The sequence below is a fragment of the Pholis gunnellus genome (genome assembly GCF_910591455.1).
Source record: "Pholis gunnellus genome assembly, chromosome: 2".
Taxonomy (NCBI): domain Eukaryota; kingdom Metazoa; phylum Chordata; class Actinopteri; order Perciformes; family Pholidae; genus Pholis; species Pholis gunnellus.
The window spans coordinates 26,666,857-26,690,749 of record NC_136536.1 but is presented as its reverse complement, the minus strand read 5'-3'; the positions used below and the strand labels follow the sequence as shown (position 1 = coordinate 26,690,749).

Genomic DNA, 23,893 nt, shown 5'->3' with positions numbered 1-23,893 from the left:
CTGTCTCACAGCAGGAGGAGCACCCGATGCTTCTCATAAGACCTGCAGGTGAGGAAGCGTGCGTGCATGGTTTATCGGGAGCGGGAACACCTTCGTTGAATGGTGCGATCAGTGATGTTATTGATTACATTTGTGCCCCTGTGTTTTCCATGGAATGTAAAAAAAGTTCTATCTTCCTGCATGGAGTTCACATGAAGCTTGATAGCTGCCCAGACTAACTGGAGGGAAAAAAACAGCTGAATTTACAAATGTTTGAAAATGAAACTCTTGTCAGTTCAGTTAACACTGCACCCGATCATTGTTAGCAGCAGTCATTCAATTAAAAGTCAACTTCAAGCAAATCTTACTAAAAGTACAGTGTACTCAAAGTATCAAAAGGCTTATCACTGGCTATGCATACAATAAAGACACCTTTAAATGTTGTAGGTGGTTGTGGTTGGGATAATTTTCACTACTTTACATAGTGTTGGGCAAGGCTTGATTACCAACCAGAAAAAGGGCCCATATACCTCGGGGCCCAAAAGCCCCAGCTACACTGTGAGTCAGGTTGTTTGTGCCCCGTGGTCGCTTAATGAAGAACAAGTACTTTATTCAACCCTGCTGGTAGGCAGTTTAATCTATAAAATTGAATAATAGTTTGCGAACTGATCCCATGTTTTAATACTAAACATGTAAATATGGACGTTGACGCTGTGCTGATGCTATGCGCTGCCTCATCAGTAGATGTCCCTGTGAAACTGTAGAAAAAGACTGCAGTAATGAGGGAGTAAGTCACACAAAATTAAAATACTTTTTTATTTCTTGTCTTCCATCACTGCAGAGCCCCTGCTGGAAAATACAAATGTAAGGGATCTATAACATCTTTCCAAAGGTCCTCACATCTCCCCAACAGCTTAAGTGTCAACTTTTCGTTTCTACAGGTCTGTGGCATAAACAGTTATTTTCTGTTGTTGTATTGTGGTGTGAAAATGGCTGGACAGGACATGCAGCAGTACGAGATTTGGAAGAACATGGGAAGGTGTTTTATCCAACTGTGTTATGGCCTTTAATCCCGTTTAATCACTTCTAGAAACTCTGGTAGTGGATCAGAAATAAAAATAAGGCAAGAAATAAAAATCAGTGAGTCTGGTAAGTGAGGGATTTAAATATCGACCATGTGCAGGAAACACTGGCACTATCTTGAGAATGGAAAAACCTCTAACAGCTGTTAAAAAAAGAAAACATAAGAGATAAGAGGAAGACATTTACATTCCATTCAAAATGAGTTTGTATTGTGAGAAATCTTCATCATCATCAAGGTCCCGCCTCCCATAAATGGACATAAAAGGATGAATTGGGCAAGTTTAGAAACGGCCTGTTATGTTAAATGGTAGAGTATAATTCCTATACCAACCAGCAGAGAGCAGCATACTATGAAACACAAACTAAACGTAGAAGAAGAAATGCGGAAGTGTGCAGTGTGTAAACAATCGAGTCATCGAGCTGTGACAAGAATGAACCCCTCCACTTGAAGTGTTAATCTGTCACGTTTTAAAAGTATGAAACACGTGTGAAGAATGGCGCGACGGTACATGTAACGGTCCGAGCTGCGGTGTGCATGCGTCCGCCATGCCTTATCTGGGGAGCGAGGACACGGTGAGGGAGCTGAGGAGAGCTCTGTGCAACCCCAACGTCCAGTCCGACCAGCTGCGCTACAGGAGCACCATCCTCAAAGTGATCAGGTAAGATCCCCCCCCATCAAACAGTCTAATGAGCTCCTGTTCAGATTCTTGTTCAGGTCTGTGTTGTCTGTTACCAGATACGCTTTGAAATGAAGACTTGGAAAAGTTTTCCTATGAATTTCGCTCCAATGTCACTATAAACACTGTAAAACGCAGATATGTCCCTAAATATGGCTTCATCTGAAAGATCTTTCTGTTTAGAGAGTCCTTCATTGATTGCGTATAACATATGAAGCCCTGTTACCACGAATTATTATGGATAGACATTTTCCACATTTCTCTGATGTCCTGAATGACCAATGACGTTACTTCAAACGTTAAATGGAATGAACTGCAGAGGTCGGGTGGCACATGCAGACACACCAACCAGGAGGAGTTACAGTATTCTAGGCTCCAAATAACAAGAGCTTGGACCAGAACCTGCACAGCCTCCTGGGTGAGGAACCGTTGTGTCCTCCTGATCTTGTGGAGGATGATTCTGCAGGAGGGTGCTGTGGAGATGTTGGCAGTGAAGGACAGCTTGTCATCCAGGGTCACATCCAGGTTCCTTGCAGTCAGAGTTGGGGACACAACAGAGATCTTGAGGGTGATGGAGATGCTGTCCCTGGGAGGAAGAGCAGCTCAGCCAATCATTCATTTTTAATTGCTCCAATAGTTTGGTTTACAACCATATACCTTCCCAACATCCTCTGCTGTACTTTGTGTTCAGTGTTCATTAGTGAATGTTAACGCACTAACATGCCAAACTAAGATGTGTTGCTGTAGCTCTCCACACCACTGTGTATACGTGTAGCCTAACAGAATGTTCCTCAGCTTTCCCCTAATGCTCTGTCTACCTTGCTTACATTTCAGGTGTCCCTTTCATACCTGAAGGACAGTCCTCTCCTCTTTCATATAAAAGTCCCTTAAATTCAAGTATCTAAAGAGATGTCTGCTTCCAAATTATAACCCGCCTTTAGGGTTAACAGTGCGGTCTGGTTACCTGACACCCCCCCCCCCCCCCCTCTCTCTGTCCCAGGGCGATGTCACAGGGTGTGGATGTATCAGGCCTGTTCAGTGAGATGGTGAAAGCCTGTGCCACAGTAGACATAGTCCAGAAGAAGCTGGTCTATGTCTTCCTGTGTTCCTATGCCACTTTGAACCCAGAGCTGTCTCTGCTGGTCATCAACACGCTGCGGAAAGACTGTCAGGACCCAAACCCCATGGTGCGCAGCCTGGCCCTGAGGAACATGACCAACCTCAGGTGAGGCACAAGCCGTCACATCGGCCTGTGACTGCTGGAATCATTCGATCTTTGACTGTGTGACTGTGTGTCTGCGTGTTTCCCAGGTTACCCAGTCTGGTGGAGTATGTGGAGCAGCCTCTGACAGCAGGACTGAGGGACAGAGCCGCTTGTGTACGACGAGTGGCTGTTCTCGGCTGGGCTAAACTACATAATCTCCAACCCAACTCTGAGATAGGTAGGGGGGATGGATGGCTGTCCTCTTTCTATTTTTCATTCCCATTGTCTCTTTCTTTTTTTCCCCATTGTCTCAACACATAAAGATTTTTTAGAGACGCCATCGGGAGATGCATGTACACACAGTGGTTAGAAAACTAAGATAAATATCTTTTAATGCTCTCTGTATATGCATCCTACGATTCTTCCAGATGCTGCAGTGGTGAACGAGCTGTACGGCATGCTGAGAGACCCAGACCCGGTGGTGATGGTGAACTGCCTCCGAGCTCTGGAGGAGATCCTGAGGGAGGAGGGAGGAGTGGCTATTAATAAGCCTATCACCCATCACCTCCTCAACAGGTTAGAATGAAGGAGAACCATGTCACTTAATTGAAGGGGCTGAAACAGGGAAGTCTTTTTATTTGGTACACGTATGAGTGAAACGTGTGGACAGCGTTGAGGTTTTTAAATGATGCCGTGCCACATGCTGACATTCACGAGGCTGATGGAGGCAGCTGAAACCCTTTTTTTGTTCTTTTTCATTTTTAGCACAAAACCAAACTTCAGCTAAATTTCAGCACCTTTCTTGTACTTTCTAATTTGTTTTGCTTGGTATCTTTTATTTGCCAGACTAATCTGAGGAGGAATATGTCACAGTTCTCAGTTCACAGCTCTGTACAAATATGGTGGCATAACATCTTACCATACAGATCTAGTCTAATCTCTACTGCCACTGCCTCACTGCTTAAGAGTCACTTTATTTAGGCAGACAAGTAGGAAGGTAGACAGGCAGGTAAGGAGGCATATTACAGTCCTGAAATCTTTTTTTTCTCTTTTCGTCAGAGCATTTGATTTATTGACTGCTGGCGGGATGTAAAGGTAAACAAAGAGATTACCAACCCTGACTTTAATTAATGGTTTAATAATAATAATAACAAATAGTTGAGATTTTTCGCTTGGCCCAAAGACGCTTAGTAATTTAAAACAGCTGGCCACCATCGTTTTTAACAGAAGGAAATAGTGCATTTGTTTGGCGACTGTATTCAGCTGTAGATGATTCCACACTTGGTGCTCTAGCCGAGTGGTTCTCAAATGGGGGTACGTGAAGGCAATCCAGGGGGTACGAGAGATTTATTTTAAATAGATTTAAAATTAGCATCCATTCAAAAATCCTTGAAAAATAGTTATTTAATAAATATTCAATAAAATATAAGTGTAAGTTCATAAACTGAATTTTATATTCAGTAGGCTATTCAATTTCATTATCCTAAACCAGGGGTCGGCAACCTGCGGCTCTTCGGCCCCTCTGTTGCGTCTCCCTGAGTCCTCCGTCCACACGGCGTTTAAGCATCGTTTTCGAGATGATCTCCGTCCAGACTTAAACGCCTGAAAACGAATATCACGTGACTATTCACGTACACTGGGCATGTAGTGGGTGCCGGTCCTACTGGTTTTCAAACCTACTGGTTTCCTTCCGTGGTGTGTTGTGTTCGAGTAACAGCAGCAGCTGTTTTCTGCCTCTGTTGCCAGATTCATCACACATTCACAAACATATTGCTGGAGATCTAAAGGCCACATCTCATATATATTGTGGGGATTACGATTGTATAAGTGAGCACTACATCACAGCCACGTATGAAGAAATACATTAAAGAAAATATATTTATGGAAAGATCGCATCAACCTGGATTCCAACTCTGTCGAGCAAAATAGTAATATATTCAAAATCGGCCGCGCTACGCGATCTGCCACTTGCATCTTACGTCGGTTTCGGGCACCTTTCCCTGCAGATGGCTGATCATGATCTGCAGACCCCCGCCCTCATTAAACTATCAATGGATGAATCCAAAAAAAGAAAAGTCATGGAGGAAAATAGAGAGTTTAATTCTGCGTGGACGTATTCATTTGCTTTCACTGCGAACGATGCTGGCTTACCTGTATGCTTGATATGTGGAGAGAAATTTGTTAACAACAAAAAATGTAATGTTGAAAGACGCTTCCAGAACAAGCACACAGCATTTGCTGGAAAGTATCTCGCTGGAGATGAGCGACAAAGAGCGATTCCTCTACTGCAGCAAACTCTCCTCTTCATCAGAGTTTGATATTGTTATAACACGTAAAATAGCAACACAATGTCAACAAGTGTCTTTATTCTTGTTCTATAATTTCATAAATACAACAAACTATAGTTTTTGTATATATAACTATATATAAAACTTTATAAACTGTGACATCAAATAGCTTTTGCGGCTCCAGACGGATTTTATTTGGTGGAAAATAGATCAAATGGCTCTTTGGAGAGTAAAGGTTGCCGACCCCTGACCTAAACAATGCAATCTTCAGTGTTGACAGTTTAATAAATCAGACACTGATGATCTTTTTTTCAAGGGGGTACTTGGCTGAAAAAATATTTCATAGGGGGTACGTCACTGAAAAAAGGTTGAGAACCACTGATCTAGTGATTATTGCCATCAGCAGGACAGTGTATGTGGGATTGGGTCAAAATAAACTACAGTGTGTTCTGCTCGATGGAACAGAGGAATAAGATGTATCGGGCATTAGATACACTCGCACTCATCATATTTACACAAGTTTACAACATTGAGCACCGGCCATCCCAACAGTTTTGCAGTTAATCATTTATGGTTTTAGCTCTTGTTCTCACTGACAGAGTGAGCACATACTGGTGGTCAGCATTTCGCTCAAAGACACTTCAGCAGCATACCCGGCTGCCCTCCTAGTCTACATCTCTCTGTTTATCTGACCTCTTAGGTTGAAGGAGTCAGATGTTTGGGGTCAGTGTGAGGTGCTGAGGATCCTCCAGCGTTACCGTCCCCAGTCAGAGAACGAGCTGTTTGACATCCTGTCCCTGCTGGATGCCTCTCTGGTCAGTCCCCACCCCCCTGTCATGGCAGCTACCCTCAGCCTCTTCCTCTGCCTCTGCTCCGGCCTGCCTGCTGTCAGCCTGGCGGCCCTGGAGCGAGTACGTGGACCCCTGCTGGCCGCCTGCGGCAGCGTGTCCAGAGAGACGAGGTTCACTGCCCTCTGCCACATACAGGTCAGTGCTAATCCAAGTTATGAGGTAGAGGGTTTTCAATGTATTCCAGTTTGTGCACCTGGCGTTAATGCAGAATTTGATACTGTAGACTTCCACTCTGTCAGGAACTGGCACACAAAAAGCTGGAGGTCAAAAAATTAAACAATCTATTGATTCAACAAAACAAATCAATGAGATGGGTACAATCAATAACATCAGAGATGTGTGTGAGGGCCAGGCTGAGTGGAATATAGTGTATGAAGATGCTAAAAGAAAAGACATGGCCAAGCAACAAACCACGGAGGAGCTAAGAGAGAGAGCCATGCAGACACAACTGGACAGCTCTATAGGCTCATAAGCCCAGGTGAGATAATACTGGAAGGATCAGCAGCAAAGTGCAGGTGCACATACAGGTAAAGGTAAACACTTGAGATACAGAACTGAAACTAAATCTGTATAGACTACGAGGGTACTTTAAAGACTAATAAGACTGGAAACAAACAGGTGAGAAAGTAAGCGTTAATGTTAGGCATGAAACAGCTCATCTGCTATAATGCTGTCAGAGCCGTTTATTCTTTTGTATAGCCCAAAATAACAAATTTGCCTCAGAGATGAATGTTGTACACAATGAACAACATAACAGATTTACAGCACATTCAATGCATATGACAGAACACGGCAGGAGGCAAGACCAGGGTCCAGGTATAACCAGGATCCACAGAAACCTGCGAGGCGAGAAAGCACAAAGACTCTGGTGAAGAAGCAAAGTCAGTAATGTGAATAATGGGACACAAATTCATACAGAAGGAGAGAGAGGAGAGGAGAGAGGAGCTCAGTGTATCCTAGGAAGTCCCCCGGCGGCCTAGGCCTATAGCAGCCAGCCCTAACTATAAACCTGAGCCAGCCCTAACTATAAATGTTGTTAAAAAGGAAAGTCTTAAGCCTACTCTTATAGTGTGTCCGCCCCCCGGACTGAAACGGGAAGCTGGTTCCACAAAAGAGGAGCTTGATAACTGAAGACTCTGACTCCCATCCTACTTTTTAAGACTCTAGGAACCACAAGTAACCCTGAATTTAGGGAGCGTAGCGCTCTAGTAGGATAATATGGTACTATAAGCTCCTTGAGATATGATGGTGCCTGACCAATTAGGGCTTTGTAGGTGAGGAGAAGGATTTTAAATTCTATTCTAGATTTTACAGGGAGCTAGTGCAGAGAAGCTAATACAGGAGTAATATCATCTCTTTTCTTAGTTTTTGTTAGTACACAAGCTGCAGCATTCTGAATCAGCTGGAGAGATTCAAGAGACTTATTAGAGCAGCCGGATAATAAGGAATTGCAGTAATCTAGTCTAGAGTTTATGTGACCAATGTTCAGCTGATAGGGCTGCAAGAATACAGGCCACCTCACCAACAACACGGTAGAAACGCTGCTTAGTCGAGTCAGCATCACCTTCATCTCTTTTACACTTCCAGTTGTCCAAAAGTGAAGGCAAAGTTTTCGGTGCCAAGTTTTGGTCTACAATCCGGTCGTACACATCGTCTCTCAACTCCAACTCAAGTCTCGCATCTCAAGTTGCTAATCTGACTATGAACAGCGCACGGAGAAGGAAGTGTTGAAATCCGCTGGCTACTCCTGAACTCCAGAAATATAACCTCTGTCCCCCAGAGGCTTATCTGTCGTCAGACCGATAGCCGATGGGTTCTGAGGTTGCTACCACATTAACACAGAGAGCAGACACACAGTGCACACACACCTGAATTAAGGGACAAGGTTGCACAAGCAAGATAGGACTTCATCAGATTGAATTGTTTTCTTACGTTTGGGCATAGAGATCATATATTGTCTCTCGCAGAAACAGAGCAGAAAACAGAGCTTGAAACGGCAAACGTGCCACTGGTAACAAAACAAGAACCTGATGGCCTGAACTGAACTGGCGCTGCTCAGCATGGCCATCAAACAATGTAGTTTTTCTTTAGCTAGTTGACAAGCTACAAACAGGCTAAATACTTCTTATTTGCATGGCCACATGCAAACTATATGCAATTCTAGATATCTAGTACAACATAGCATTTAAGCACTCCAGCCCTTTCCAAATAGAACAGAGGGACAGAACTAATGGCATTGCTCTTAATTCTTACCATTAGTTAGAATCATCGTTTGCTTGTGTGTGCTGAAGGAATATACAAAGTAATATTTCCTGCATAACAATTTTGATGGTTTGATGGATTTCTTTGTCAGTGGAAATCTCTTGTCAGATGGATGTGAGGACACATTTTGAGGAATGAAATGGTGTGTGTGTTTCTCCAGCTGCTGTTGCGTTCTCTCCCTGGCCTGATGGGGGCGCACTACAAGCGTTTCTTCTGCGGCTACGCTGAGCCAGCCTACATCAAGCAAAGGAAGATGCAGGTAGTTCAATGTTTGTTTTTTTCCTTTATATTATTTGGTTTTTCTACTCTTACCACAGCTATGCTGCCATTTACTATTTTTGTGAATAAAGCTGTATTGTCCAGCTGAGTTAAAACCCGTCACTTTGAAAGAGGGAAGCTCGATTGATTTTGGCAGAAAGAATGTACCTTACAGATGACTGGACTAACACCATTCCTCACGGTTTAGAGGATGCTTTTGTATTTGTAGCCCCAGGTTCATGGTTTGCTTTGTGCTGGATTATTTGTAGTCCATATAGTAAAACCATGTGGTTCTTAATCATCACGTTATTCTTAATACAGTTCTAATAGTTTTAAAAAGGCCAGCACCACTTGGGCTGTTCAGCCTACACACTGCAAATTCTTATGCTATGGCTAGCCCTGGGCTAAGAGTTGACCCTGAGATAACTTAGCCCTTAACCTAAGTCTCACACTGCACTTCTTCTAGCCCTGGTTTAAATGTCCGTTGGAACACATTGCTCATTTTTACATTCTAGAATGACTACTCTTAAACAGATTGGACAACAAAAAGGTGACCCACATTCCATTGTTTACTTTAGCCCGGTTTGTTAGCTTGATTTCTTTAGGGAGTAACCTTGACAATTGACTAAACAAATGCCAGGGTTGTCCAACTTTGGAATGTGCCGGTGAGAAAACTTTCTTAGCACCAATCTAACAGCTCACTTTACCTGGGGCTAAGGGTCGGCTGAAAAGCCCTTACAGTGGTATGTTCCACGTTGTTACATTCACATGCAATCTGTGTGCCTTTATGTTCATAGTTGTTGTATTCATAAGTCATATATGTTTGATGCAAATGCTGTCAGCAAGGATTTTATTGTTGGTGGCTGCTTACTTTGACAAATCATCTGTGGCTTTGCTCTTAGCTGTCAGCTATTCATCAAGTGGGATAGCTTTAGTGTGGGTACAGTGTGGGTAGCGGGCACCATTGTGGTCTCACAGATCCACCTTGTAGCAGTGCATAGCAGTCAATCAATCCAGGCAAACTTGTCATCTAGCCCCTTATGACTGTTTAATTGTTTGTTAGGTTTTTCTTCCATGTCTCGTTCCATTCTTAGTTTTCAAATTTAACTAGATGGATTATAAATACTACATATAAATACATAAATAAATAACGTAATGTCTGGATTAATGAATAACTTGCATAACAGAAAGCTTTTGTAAAATGTGCATCTTAAAATAAAGTAATTCATTTTAGAAAAATGTATTTCACTGAATTGTCCTGCAGCTTTGAATTCAGTTCATTCAGAGTGAAGTGATGTCAATCAAAAAAGCTTGCATACAATACTGAACTATTAAAATAATGGACAGATTCATGGTTTTAATTGTCTCATCAACCAAACATTTCACGACCCCCCTGCAGTACCTCCTCTTGTTCAGCAATTTAGTATTATACTACAGTTCCAGTTTGAAAAACTATTGCCGGAGTTCTGTTGTAGAATATTTCTATGTTAATCGGGAGAAGAGCGTGTTATTCGCAAATCAAAATAATACAAGTCTCCAAATCATTCAAAGTTGTCTCGTTCCATTTAATTTCTCTTGAAAGAGGGAGAATACCCAACACAGCTCTTCACACAGAGTCTGCTGGAAGCATTCTTCAACATCAGTTCAAATCTTCACAAACTATATACTAAAGCAGAAACAGTCTCCGCCTTTAGATAGGTCAAGGATGTCTTACGCTGGCTTATCTAGTCTTCCATTTTCCCTTGATCTCATTGCCAGATACATTTACGTGAACCTAAACATCCCAAGAATAGGAAGAACCCCCGGTGTGAACCCTTGCTCACCTTCCTGTGTCTGTCTTTATGGCCCTCTAAAGTAAAACAGTAACACTCAGTATATGGTCGGGTCGTAAACCATGTTTACACAAATCTATCATTTGTTAACCTATGTTTACACAGAGCTAAATGTCTAACTCTGTTCTTCTAAGCCGTAAAATGCTTCTAAACATTTCATGATACTGATATATATATTTTTACCATTACAGTTCCCCCTTCACCATTCAAGGATATCCATAGTTACTAGTCTGTGTTGCCAGTAGCAGTGCAGAACAAGCAGTAATAGTAAAGCTAACACTGTTGTGTTTGCAGGTGCTGGTGGAGCTGGTTAATGATGACAATGTAGCAATGTTACTGGATGAGCTGAAAGGATACTGCACTGATGTCAACACTGACACTGCCCAGGCTGCAATCTCAGCTATAGGTAAACACACAGCCATATTCTTTTGTGGCATCAAAATGCATGACTATGCACACTTTTGTCTTGTCACTCATGTCTCTATTACAAGACAAACACTTCCAGGCAGTCACTTTTTTACACTTTTCTACTAGCAGTAACCTTTATACACACAAAACATCTGCTGTATTATCACGTTGATTTCATACTAATAGGAAGACTCCAGTAAAGTTTAGTCAGATGGCTAAAGTCTCCTGTGTGGATTGGTTCCAGGTCGTATTGGACGGAGCTACAGCGACAGATGTCTGGAGATTCTTACTGGACTGCTTGGCCTCAAACAGGAGCACATCACTTCTGGTAGAACTCATTCCCCCCACACATGCCCACTGCATACGTACTGTACTGTCCAGAATAGGCAGTTGATTCTGTCATAATTGCCAGTAACTGTTTTTCCACATTGTCTCTCTCTCCCCCCCACTCCTCAGCGGTGGTGCAGACGATGCGTGACCTGGTCTGGGTGTGTCCTCAGTGCAGCGACACTGTGTGTTTGGCTCTAGAGGGCTGCGAGGAGACGCTGCAGGACAGCCAGGTCAGACCAGAGCTGCTGCCACATCGGCACACAGTCGAGATTTTTGTCTTGGTGTTTTAGTTGTGCTCTTTTCACTGGTTTGAAGTGGTTGGGCTCAGTAGAAAAAGGTCTTGTATAGCATTTGCAGTCTCCAGTGATTTTTTTTCCCATTCCTCTGTCTCCTTTCACTCTTTTTTTTTTTCTGATATCAGCATTTCTCACTGGTATTGTATTGTGAACATGGCCCTGGGTCACTTGTAGTCATTTTCATCTCTTTCAGGGACATTTTGCAGGATAATCACACAAACGTTGCTATTGTTAGTTAAAACCTGTACTGCAGCATTTTTACAAGCTGGAGGGGAAGAGAGGCTCTCTCACACCTGTCTCCTTCGATATTTTACTAAATACTTTAGGTTACTATGTAAAAAAAGTAAAGACAGCTGGTGACAATAACCGTGGTGGAAGAAGTACTCCGATGACTCTGTGACTAATGGGGGCGTTTTTTTAATAGGTCCAGTATTGAGGGAGAATGCTACAGCTGGCTGCAGCTAAACGGGCTGCAAGGGCAAAATAACGATACACTCACTAAAAGTTCTTGTTTTTACCACTGACGAGCTAAGCCCCCGGGAAGAGGCTTTGAAGCAGATTTTACATATTAGCCAAACGGTTGTGTCTGTCAGTGATGCCATGGGGCACATAAGACTTTTGTCCATAGACTTACATTGGGAAAGAGACGCCTCAGCTTCCCAGTGTGAACACTTGATTAGCCCTTATTTAAATCATTAGGATTGATAAGCAGCCCACGGACTTCAGCCACCTCGCCCGGACCAGGGAAACCGGGGCACCCTCCCGGAGCCAGACCCACGAGGGGAGCTCGTCGGCGAGCGTCTGGTCGCCGGGCCTTCGCCCATGGGGCCCGGTCGGGCTCAGCCCGAAGAAACAACATGGAGCAGCCACCCTGTGGACCCACCACCCGCAGGGACAAGCATCGGGGTCGGGTGCAATGCAGACCGGGCGGCAGGTCAGGGCGGCAGGTCAGGCCGGAGGCCTGGGCGAGCCGATTGCCGACAGCATAGACTAGCTCTAGGGACGTGGAACGTCACCTCACTAGCGGGGAAAGAGCCGGAGCTGGTGCAGGAGGTGGAGCGATACCAGCTAGATATAGTTGGACTCACCTCCACACACAGTACTGGCTCTGGAACCAAGCTCCTGGAGAAGGGTTGGACTTTGTCCTTTTCCGGAGTTGCCCAAGGTGAGAGGCGCCGGGCGGGAGTGGGGATACTCACGAGCCCCCGGCTGAGCGCCGCTGTGTTGGAATTCTCCCCAGAGAACGAGAGGGTCGCCTCCATGCGCCTACGGGTTGCGGGGAGCAAGGCTCTGACTGTGGTTTGTGCTTATGCACCAAACAGCAGTTCAGAGTATCCGGCCTTCTTGGAGTCGGTGGGAGGGGTCCTGGAAAGGGCGCCGCCTGCCGACTCCATAGTTCTCCTGGGGGACTTCAACGCGCACGTGGGCAATGACGGAGAAACCTGGCGGGGGGTGATTGGGAGGAACGGCTTGCCCGATCTGAACCCGAGTGGTGTCTCGTTATTGGACTTCTGTGCTAGCCATGGTTTGGCCATAACGAACACCATGTTCGAACATAAGGTGGTTCATAAGTGTACCTGGTACCAGAACACCTTAGGCCGGAGATCAATGATCGACTTTGTAATCGTATCATCTGATCTGCGGCCGTATGTCTTGGACACTCGGGTGAAGAGAGGAGCAGAGCTGTCAACTGATCACCATCTGGTGGTGAGTTGGATCAGATGGCAGGGGAACCGGTTGGAAAGACCCGGCAAGCCCAAACGTATAGTGAGGGTGAACTGGGAACGTCTGGCGGTGGACCCTGTCCGGGAGGTCTTTAACTCCCACCTCCGGAAGAACTTCTCACACATCCCGAGGGAGGTTGGGAACATGGAATCCGAATGGACCATGTTCAAAGCCTCTATTGTGGACGCGGCCGCTAGGAGCTGTGGCCGGAAGGTCATCGGTGCCTGTCGTGGCGGCAACCCGAGAACCCAGTGGTGGACACCGGAGGTGAGGGAAGCCGTCAAGCTGAAGAAGGAGGCCTTCAGAGCCTGTCTGGCCCAGGGGTCTCCTGAAGTAGCTGAGAGGTACCGGGAGGCCAGAAGGACTGCAGTTGTGGTGGTCGCGGGTGCTAAAACTCTGGCATGGGAGGAGTTCGGGGAGGCCATGGAGAAGGACTTTCGGTTGGCCTCAAGGAGGTTCTGGCAAACCATCCGACGGCTCAGGAAGGGAAAGCAGGGTCTACCCCAGGCTGTTCTCAGCAGGGGGGGGGAACTGTTGACCCGGACGGGGGACATCGTCGGGCGGTGGAAAGAACACTTTGAGGAACTCCTAAACCCGACCAACATGTCCTCTGCAGAGGAGGCAGCGCCTGAAGACCTGGGGGGCTCACCCATATCCCTGGCAGAGGTCGCTAAGGTAGTCAAAAAGCTCCTTGGTGGCAAGGCGCCGGGGGTGGATGAGATCCACCCTGAGATGCTGAAGGCGCTGGACACTGTTGGGCTGTCTTGGCTGACACGCCTCTTCAGTGTCGCATGGGGGTCGGGATCAGTGCCCATGGACTGGCAGACCGGGGTGGTGGTTCCCATTTTCAAAAAGGGGGACCGGAGAGTGTGCTCGAATTATCGGGGTATCACACTACTCAGCCTCCCGGGGAAAGCTTATGCCAGGGTGCTGGAAAGGAGGCTCCGACCGTTTGTCGAACCTCGGATTCAAGAGGAGCAGTGCGGATTCCGTCCCGGCCGTGCCGGCTTGTTCACGAGTGAGGGTAAGATGGAGCGGGAGATCGACAGGCGGATCGGTGCGGCTGCAGCAGTAAAGCAGGCGCTGCACCGGACCGTCTTGGTGAAGAGAGAGCTGAGCCGGAAGGCAAAGCTCTCAATTTACTGGTCGGTCTACGTTCCTACCCTCACCTATGGTCACGAACTCTGGGTCGTGACCGAAAGGACAAGGTCGCGGGTACAAGCGGCAGGAATGAGTTTTCTCCGTAGGGTGGCCGGGCTCAGCCTTAGAGATAGGGTAAGGAGCTCGGACATCAGGAGGGGACTTGGAGTCAAGCCGCTACTCCTTCGCATCGAAAGGAGTCAGCTGAGGTGGTTCGGGCATCTAATTAGGATGCCTCCTGGACGCCTCCCATTGGAGGTTTTCCGGGCACGCCCAACTGGGAGGAGACCCCGGGGAAGACCCAGAACACGCTGGAGGGATTATATCTCCCAGCTGGCCTGGGAACGCCTCGGGATCCCCCAGTATGAGCTGGAAAATGTTGCGGGCGAGAGGGAAGTCTGGGTCAGCCTGCTTGGCCTGCTGCCACCGCGACCCGACCCCGGATAAGCGGAGGAAAATGGATGGATGGATAAATCATTAGGTCTTAAAAGTTGTGGAATTCACCAATTGTTGAAACCAGAGATATTTTCCAACTTTAGTTTGACTGAAGTAAGACGTATTAGCATTAATATACCAAAAGTAAAAGGGCTCATTGGGCGGAATGCCCCATTTCTGAATGTGTGTTATATTATTGGATTGTAATTATTCATGCATTTATATGCTCATCACTTTCATGTTGCAGCATTTAAGATGGCGCAAATTTATATTACTTTATATACTGCAGCATAGCTTGTAAATTTCCCAGAGGTTCAAGAAAGTCTTATCTTAAGCTATCATAAATCATCTGCATTTATTTGTTGATAAAATTTATATTATTTGTCTAAATCTGCAAAGCTACTGGTAACTAAAGTTACTACAATATTTGCCCCTGAAATTCAATAGAGTGGAAGTATCTCAAAAAATTCCTTCCAAGATGTACTTAAGAGTATATGTAATTAGTTACTTTCCATCACGGTTCCTTGGGCCCCTGTGCCTTGTAGGCCTGTTTCTGTCTGTCTGTCTGTCTGTCTGTCTTTCTCCCCCAAAAAACGAACCATTTCATTGGTGGTTTCTTTATGTTGATGAACAGAACAACAAAGCTGTTTCTTTATGTACCAAACCTCATATATAATCTTTCCTCCACCATGTATATGAAAACATCACTTTGCATTTGGTTTACCTGCATGACTGCCACATTTTCATATGCAAAGCTCATAAGAGAAACCCGACCAAGGTGTGTCGGAAGATTGCATATAATGCTTATGTGGTATATTTCATGCGGCAGTGATGTTGAAGTGGTGATCGAAGGAAGCTCCGCGGACACTGTTCTTGATAGTATAATGAAGTTTATTACAGCAAGCAACACATGTCATACGGACGGTTAACACGGCCGGAGAATCCTCAGTCAAATCAAAAAGGTTCTAAAGTGCGGAGAATCCTCAGTCTCCTTATATCCCGCTGATGCCCATCCCCAGAGGTTAGAGAAGATAACTCACAAGGAGCGTAGCATGTTGGCCGCTCCAGGACCCCTAGTAAACATGTCTCGGACATGGGCCCCTGGTCCGCCTCGCACCCTGCTCCGATAATAAGGAACATCTGGACATGTCACCGGGCGCATAAATTGAGGACATGGCTCCTACACTCCCTATCTCTGCTCCATGCAAAGGACAGAGTTCATGCCTTCTACACTCCATATATCTGCTCCATGCAAAGGACATGAGTTCAAACACTTATGCTGTTTAATGTGTAGGCGGAAAATACACCACACTTACTCTGACTTCTGACAACTCAATTCAGAGGTTGACATCTGAGTGTGGCTCTAATGTGATTATAATGTCAGAATCTGCTTAAATTTCCAAGTAAGTGTGAACACATACAAGGAATTGGACTCTGGTATTTGGTACATGCACAGAAATAGACATACGGCTAAAAACAAAGATTTGACTGCAATGTCGAAATAAAATAAAAACAACACAATGACATGTGTTACCAGGAAGACAATCGTGCAATGGTTCAGAGTGCAAAAGGTCTTGGAATAAATATGGAATTGTTTATGTAACAGGTTGCTTTATTAGTTAGGTAGGGGGATATGATAGTATATACAGTGTATCCAGCGATAATTTAATTTAGTTTAGTTATATATGTGCTTCTCTGTTACGGTTGTTTGTCTTCCTCAGCCTGCAGTGGTGGTTGAAGCATCCAGATCCTTGACTTAAGTAATAGTAGCAATACCTCAATATAAACACCAGCCTTTACTCATTTATTCTAGAAGCTTACTGATTTTGAAATGATATCCAGCCCTTATGACTGTGTGTCACGTCACGAGGCAAATCACCAACTGGCTGACGACCTGAATGTCTTCTACTGCAGGTTTGATAAGCCTACTCTCACACCCCCCACCTGCCCCATCATCATCAAACAACCATCTACACCCCCTGCCTCCTCCTCACCTCTCCCAACCGACCCCCCACCAGCACTGAGGATCTGCGAAGAGGATGTGAGTCGGCTCTTCCACAGACAGAAGATCAGGAAGGCACCAGGCCCAGACGGTGTGTCACCCTCATGCCTGAAAGTCTGTGCTGACCAGCTGGCCCCCATCTTCACACAGATCTTCAACCGATCACTGGAGCTGTGTGAAGTCCCCTCATGCTTCAAACGCTGCACGATCATCCCGGTCCCCAAGAAATCCTCCATCACAGGATTAATTGACTACAGGCCCGTCGCCCTGACGTCTGTGGTCATGAAATCCTTTGAGAAACTGGTGTTGACCCATCTGAAGGACATCACAGGGCCCCTGCTGGACCCCCTGCAGTTTGCCAACCGTGCAAACAGGTCGGTGGATGATGCAGTCAACATGGGACTGCACTACATGCTGCAACACCTCGACTCCCCAGGTTCATATGCAAGGGTTCTGTTTGTGGCCTTCAGCTCTCCGTTCAACACCATCATCCCAGCAATACTCCAACCCAAACTCTCCCAGCTCACTGTGCCAGCATCCACCTGTCAGTGGATCACAAACTTCCTGACACACAGGACGCAGCAGGTGAGGCTGGGAAAAATCACATCCAGCACCCGGACTATCAGCACTGGCGCCCCCCAGGGATGTGTGCTCTCCCCACTGCTCTTCTCCGTCTACACCAACAACTGCACCTCAGAGGACCCGTCTGTTAGACTCCTGAAGTTCGCAGACGACACAACGGTCATCGGCCTCATCAGGGACGGTGATGAGTCCGCGTATAGACTGGAGGTTGAACAGCTGGTCCTCTGGTGTGGTCAGAACAACCTGGAGCTAAACAAGCTCAAAACTGTGGAGATGACAGTGGACTTCAGGAGGAGACCCCCAACACCACCCCCCCTCACCATACTCAACAACACTGTGGGAGACCTTCAGGTTTCTGGGATCCACAATCTCCCAGGACCTGAAGTGGGCTCCGAACATCAACACCATTAGAAAAAAGGCCCAGCAGAGGTTGTACTTCCTGCGCCAGCTCAGGAAGTTCAACCTGCCTCAGGAGCTGCTGATCCTGTTTTACTCGGCCATCATCCAATCTGTTCTCTGTTCTTCCATCACTGAGTGGTTTGGATCGGACACCAAACAGGACAGAAAGAGACTACAACGGATTGTCAGCTCTGCAGAGAGAATCATTGGTTCCAGCCTGCCCTCCATCCTGGACTTGTTCACCTCCAGAGTCAGGAAAAGGGCTGGAAAGATCACTGCAAACCCTTCACACCCTGGACACAAGCTGTTCCAACTCCTCCCCTCTGGTAGGCGCTACAGAGCTCTATACGCCAAAACCACCAGACACAGGAACAGCTTCTTTCCACTGGCCGTCACTCTCATGAACAATTAATCAGACAAACTGCACTCCTACCTCTGTTTGCACTATTGTATTTTTTATATATATATATATATATATATATACACACTACCGTTCAAAAGTTTGGGGTCACTTAGAAATGTCCTTATTTCTCAAAGAAAAGCACTGTTTCTTTCAATGAAGCTAACATTAAATTAATCAGAAATACACTCTATACATTGTTAATGTGGTTAATGACTATTCTAGGTGGAAACGTCTGGTTTTAATGAAATATCTACATATATGTATAGAGGCCCATTTCCAGCAACTATCACTCCAGTGTTCTAATGGTGCATTGTGTTTGCTAATCGCCTTAGAAGACTAATTGATGATTAGAAAACCCTTGAAAACAGTTATGCTGGTGAGAGAAGCTATAAAACTGGCCTTCCTTTGAGCTAGTTGAGTATCTGGAGCATCACATTTGTGGGTTGGATTATACTCTCAACATGGCCAGAAAAAGAGAACTTTCATGTGAAACTCGCCAGTCTATTCTTGTTCTTAGAAATGAAGCTATTCCATGAGAGAAATTGCGAAGAAACTGAAAATTTACACGAAATTGTCTGGGTGACCCCAGACTTTTGAACGGTAGTGTGTGTGTGTGTATATATATATACACACACTTTTTGGGGGGATATATTTATACTAATATTGTATATAGCTGTTAAATGTCCTTGTTTTTCTTATATTTCTCTTGTTTATTGTATATATTTCATATGTGTATGTACGATGAGAGTAATGTTTAACCGGAGTCAAATTCCATGTATGCGCATAAAGCTGATTCTGATTCTGACCTGCGTCACCACACTCACTACTAGTGGTCAACAACTCCACAGGGTACCTTCAAATGTGAGCAGAAATCTGATCACCCAGAGTAACGCAAAACATATCAGTGGGTGTCAAGGGCATTTTATATTTAGTCTAAATCCTCTGTTCATTCTCCTGATCCTCGTTTAGGGCAGGCAAGCTTTGCTGTGGTTGTTGGCTGTGTATGGGGAGCGAGTCTCCAGCGCCCCGTACACGTTGGAGGTGTTTATTGATGAAGTGAGGAGCGAGGCCTCTCTGGGAGTCAAGATGGAGCTGCTGACGACCACCATGAGGCTGTTTTTGTGCCGGCCTGCTGAGACACAAGACATGCTCGGAAGACTGCTGCACTACTGCATAGGTGTGTGCGTACTTGTACATCTATCTTTGTTAGAATCCAATTTGAGTTTTAGACCTTGAGGGTGAGGACATTTTTGGAAAGTGAGGACATGTTGGCCTGTCCTCACCAAGTGGCAAAGCCAACATGGAAGTGCCAAAACTGCAGTTCCTCAAATGGCAACTTGAGGCTGGCTCCAAAAAGAACTCAATCTCTGATTGACCCCCATTTTACAATTTCCAACTTTACAGCAGTTTACAGCCTGATACAGAAAACGGGTCTCTATAGCTAATCTCCTCATTCGTGTTCGGTTTATTATTTTTTTTTAATGTAACTCACCCGTTATTATTATATTATGGCTTACAGTTATGGGTAGGGCATGGCTGTTTTGAGGGACAGGTGCTACTCCCTCTGCTGCGTCACCTGGGCTGTCTTAACTCCACCAACAATCCACCTTGTTGCTCAATTTTGGATTAGCCGGGAGATACTCACTTTGAGTTTAACAACAGCTCCTCAGAAACCCATGGGCTTCCATCTTTTATACAGTCTGGGTTCCTCACCTTCAGAGGGACCTTCAAAGGCTTGTTTGAAGGTTCAGATTTGGTTTTAAATCTCACGTCAAATTAGGTTGAGGTTGGGATAAGGCTTGTGGTTAGGCATTTAGTTTGGATGGTTAAGATTAGGGTAAGGGGCTCGGGAATGCCTTACGTCAATAAGTGTCCTCACAAGTATAGAAGTACAGGTTTGTGTGTGTTTTGCGTGTGCGGTGTAAAAGAGAAAGGGGGCGCAAAAGAGATGACATTGTCACACTTTGTGTTTTCCAGAGGAGGAGACGGACATGTGCGTGCGTGACCAGGCACTTTTCTACTACCGCCTGTTGCATTGTGGGACAGAAGAGACACGTAAGGTCCTCCAGGGTCGGAGGTCAGATCCTTCTCTGGGTGTTCTGATTGGCCGCCCCGCGGAGCCCATCAGCCAGTGGGCATACAGCTTTAACACTCTAGAGCCTCTGAGGCAGCGCTGCGTAGAGACCGAGCCAGCCAGCAGAGGAAGCCCTGAACATGTGACCTTTGATCCCAAGCCTAACACTGACCTCTCGGACACACTGAACTGTAGCCAAATTCATTCAGGTGAGTGAAGACATTAAAATCAAGCTTTGCTGTCAACAGGGACCGATAACCGAGTGTGATTTTCTCTTTAGCTGTTGCTACGTGCTTATGGAAAGCTAAAGTCCTCTTCCAAGGCCTTGAAAATGTAGATTGAATGCCCAAAGCAGGGGCGATAGGGGGCGCAGTCGGAGGCAGCATCAGCACCCTGTGGCTCAAAGGGGCGGCTGGGACTTTTTTTAAAATCTTCCAATCGGAAGATCGGCGGTTCGATCCCCAGCTCCTCATGTCGATGTGTCCTTGGGCTAGACACTTAACCCCAAGTTGCTCTGGGAAGTGAATGTCAATTAGTCCTGATGGGCAGATGGCACCTTGCATGGTAGCCCCTGTCATCAGTGTATGAATGGGTGTGAATGATGAATGATGACATGTAGTGATAAAGCAGTTTGAGTGGTCTGAAGACTAGAAAGGCGCTATACAAGTACAGTCCATTTAGCATTTACCCTAATCATTCTTCCAATAAAGGGCATACATTTTACATGGCCTCCAAGGGCTTCATTGCTAGCACTACAACTTGTGACACACAGGTTGTTCTATGTTGGCAAGTTAGTCGCTCTCCTCTAGTGGGGAGTCATAGCAGCTGTTCCCCACTTGGAGGCGCGGACCATACTTCCTGGTGCTAAGAAGTTAGAAAGCATGATGCTGGACTCCCCCTGTCACATCAACCTGTTGGAGCTTGTTGCACTTGAGAAGTTCTTGAACCTATTTGCTCCACAACTAAGGGGGAAGAACGCTATGGTGAGGTTGGACAACACCACAGTGGCATCAGATCCCTTATGCTACACTGGGTCCTTCTCCTAACCTTCATTACCCGCTTCATTAAAAAAGAAGGAATGGATTTAAAACAAGTAAACAACACTGGTGTGTTTTGTGAGGAATTGTTTTACATTGCTGTTGCTTGTTTGGTTAAATTAGTGTCTTATTGCTCAGGCATTTTGTCCAGCTGTCAGGTGGGTTATGAGCAAGCGGCAGCCTCTGGTGCTGAGAAATGAAGCCAACGCAAAAGTTCCCCCCATGTGGTAACCAGTTCCATCCCCTCTCGACCCATGATGATAGTTCTACATTGCACACGACATAGATTCATAGTTTTACAACAATAATGCAAATTCACTTACACATATTATAATGCCATGCATGTACATATTCAAGCCAACAGTTGTTTCACATCTTCACAGATAAGAAAATATTTCTTTATAACAAGCAAAACATACTGTAGCCCAGTTAATCAGTTATTAGACCAAAGAACAAAAAACTTAAGGGAAAACAGACGGTGACAAAAAACCTCCCTCCTTGAATGATATTAGCAGATTTCAAAATGTATGTAGTGGTTTCGCTTAATCTCTCTTTTTTTTTTTTTACTTTTTAGAATTTTGTATACCCTATTGGTAGATTACTTCTTGTTTGTGTGTGCACGTGTTAAACTGAAAATTCAATTAACTTCATAAACAAAATAAACTATAACACAATATTGTGTGCAATAAGTAAAAGGGACTGAATACTCTCTGAAGCCACTGTAGCTTACTGGTCTCCACTGTGATACTACTGAGAAGGTCACAAATATGGTCATGCTACTTTAAATGGGTTCCCAAGGATCAAGCTTACATATTAAGTTGTTATTTTGGTCAAAGACAGAGCGGTTTCCCCCCAAGGTTAAGGTCCATTTCTGGGAATGCAGTGCCATTTTTAATCACAAATCTCTTCCTCTGGCACTCATCCTAACTCCACTCCCTTTGTCCACAATTCGGCTCCCTGTTGCTGCATCCTTATTCTTTCTTTCTTTTTTTCCCCCTATACCCTTTCACCATCTCTTTGTCTTCTCCAGGCTCAGACAGTGCCAGTGGGTTTACCTACTCTTCTGCTAATGTCCTGGCTTCCAGCCTCGCAGCCCCCCTCAGTTTGTCCCTCTCCCCTGCTCTCAGCCCAGAGGAGTTTGAGCGTCTGTGGATGCAGCGACAGGCTTCGCATGCTGACCAAGGTGATTAAATGGAAGGAGATCCTTTCATGCCAAAAGCTTCCTCTTCATGGGACAGGTATTGTGGTTGACAGGAGCAAACAGGCCTGCTGTAAAAACTCCAAAACCAGTGTGAAATCTCCAGTTGTGGAATGTATCCAAGTAAAGTTACTCAAGTAGTGTTCTTAAGTACAAATTGGATTTACTTGTACTTTTTTAAAATCTTTTCTGTTCATGCTACTTAATACTTCTACTTCAGTTGTTCTGCTTGACATCAGTTTCTCTGACTGTTTTGTTGCGGCTAGGTGCTGAGAAGCTGGAAGAGGAGGAGGATTATGTGTGCATGGAAGAGCGAATCCAATGCCCTGCCATACCTCACTGCTCACCACAAAGCCTTCAGGCTGCGATGCAGCTGGTCAATATCCAGACACTGGCATTCACGCCGCCACACACACTCCCCTGGAGGGTCTACCTGTACACACACACCCAGCACGCACACTCTGGCGAAACACCCCGCATCACGCTCATAGTCGGCGAGCTGCTGTACACTGGAGAGGTAGTAGAAATAAAGAAAGGCATGGAGGATGGGGATGTGGAGGGAGAGGAAGCTGGGCTAAGTGGGAGAGAGTTGGTGGGAAAAGATGGGGAAGAGGAGGAAGTAAAAGTGACTGTTAAACAGCAACCAAGAGATGACAAAGTTCTGAAGGGGTTTCTCTCCATCCTCACCACTGTGCTGCACACACTGTCCCCGGAGAACAATTAAATATGCACGACGCACACATACCAGCACATTGTACTTGCTGAAAATGCTCGCTGACCACACTCATTCCCTAACCATGACTTTAAAAAGCCCCTAAGCAATGGCAAAAGTTACAAATTGGACTTCAGGAAACCACAGACAGAGGTTGCATGAATGAGTGATGAAAGCATTTTCACTTTGCATATTTGAAATTGTATAAGCTGAAATAATTGATGTGATAGTGGAGTCATTACAGGTGTAGCATGAGATTTAACAATATCGCATTTAATGAATCAACTTTAGGTGGTGGCCATCTCTTCAGTTTGCTGTGTTTTCAGTCATAAATTCAGGTTATGTGAGGCTTTGGCCTGATGGAGGCACTATTGATGACTTGTGCTGAATCATTGCACAAAATCTAATTCTCTGTTTTCTTGTTTCCTCTTAAAGGGAGTAACCACCTTACTCGTATACAGGATGCCGAGCTAGACAAGGGCCCTGATACGGGAGGGTCTTTCTTTTATTTGTTGTGTGTACACCTGTGAGCTGTGGTCAGAGGCTCCCAGATGTCTAGACTTAGCCTTAAATGTAGTTTATATATCACTGATCTTTGTGTGGGCTGTCATTATAACGGATGGGTAAAGGTAAAGGCAACACATGAAGTGACTTAAAATAATAAAACCTGTGGATTCCTCTTGCGTTGTTGTTTTTCTGTTTCAATAAGTCACTATGT

At 45.3% G+C, this 23,893-nt stretch overlaps 1 protein-coding gene across 1 annotated transcript; it reads left to right on the top strand.

Moving 5' to 3' along the window:
• Positions 1–1,469: 1,469 nt before the first annotated feature.
• Positions 1,470–23,857, top strand: ap4b1 (adaptor related protein complex 4 subunit beta 1). Its single transcript, XM_079182445.1, has 13 exons — positions 1,470–1,721; positions 2,740–2,964; positions 3,051–3,181; positions 3,372–3,519; positions 5,932–6,217; positions 8,505–8,603; positions 10,729–10,840; positions 11,087–11,170; positions 11,299–11,402; positions 19,124–19,331; positions 20,132–20,437; positions 22,296–22,448; positions 22,730–23,857. Exons 1-13 carry the CDS (start codon positions 1,609–1,611, stop codon positions 23,185–23,187), a joined length of 2,427 nt encoding a protein of 808 aa, XP_079038571.1. The 5' UTR covers positions 1,470–1,608; the 3' UTR covers positions 23,188–23,857.
• The last annotated feature ends 36 nt before the right edge of the window (positions 23,858–23,893 follow it).

Excerpts from the sequence above, each read along its gene's own strand:
- ap4b1 (XM_079182445.1), top strand. The coding sequence starts at position 1,609 with ATGCCTTATCTGGGGAGCGAGGACACGGTGAGGGAGCTGAGGAGAGCT. Across the intron at positions 2,965-3,050 it reads AGGAACATGACCAACCTCAG|GTTACCCAGTCTGGTGGAGT; the intron begins GTGAGGCACAAG and ends CGTGTTTCCCAG. Across the intron at positions 3,182-3,371 it reads CCAACCCAACTCTGAGATAG|ATGCTGCAGTGGTGAACGAG; the intron begins GTAGGGGGGATG and ends CGATTCTTCCAG.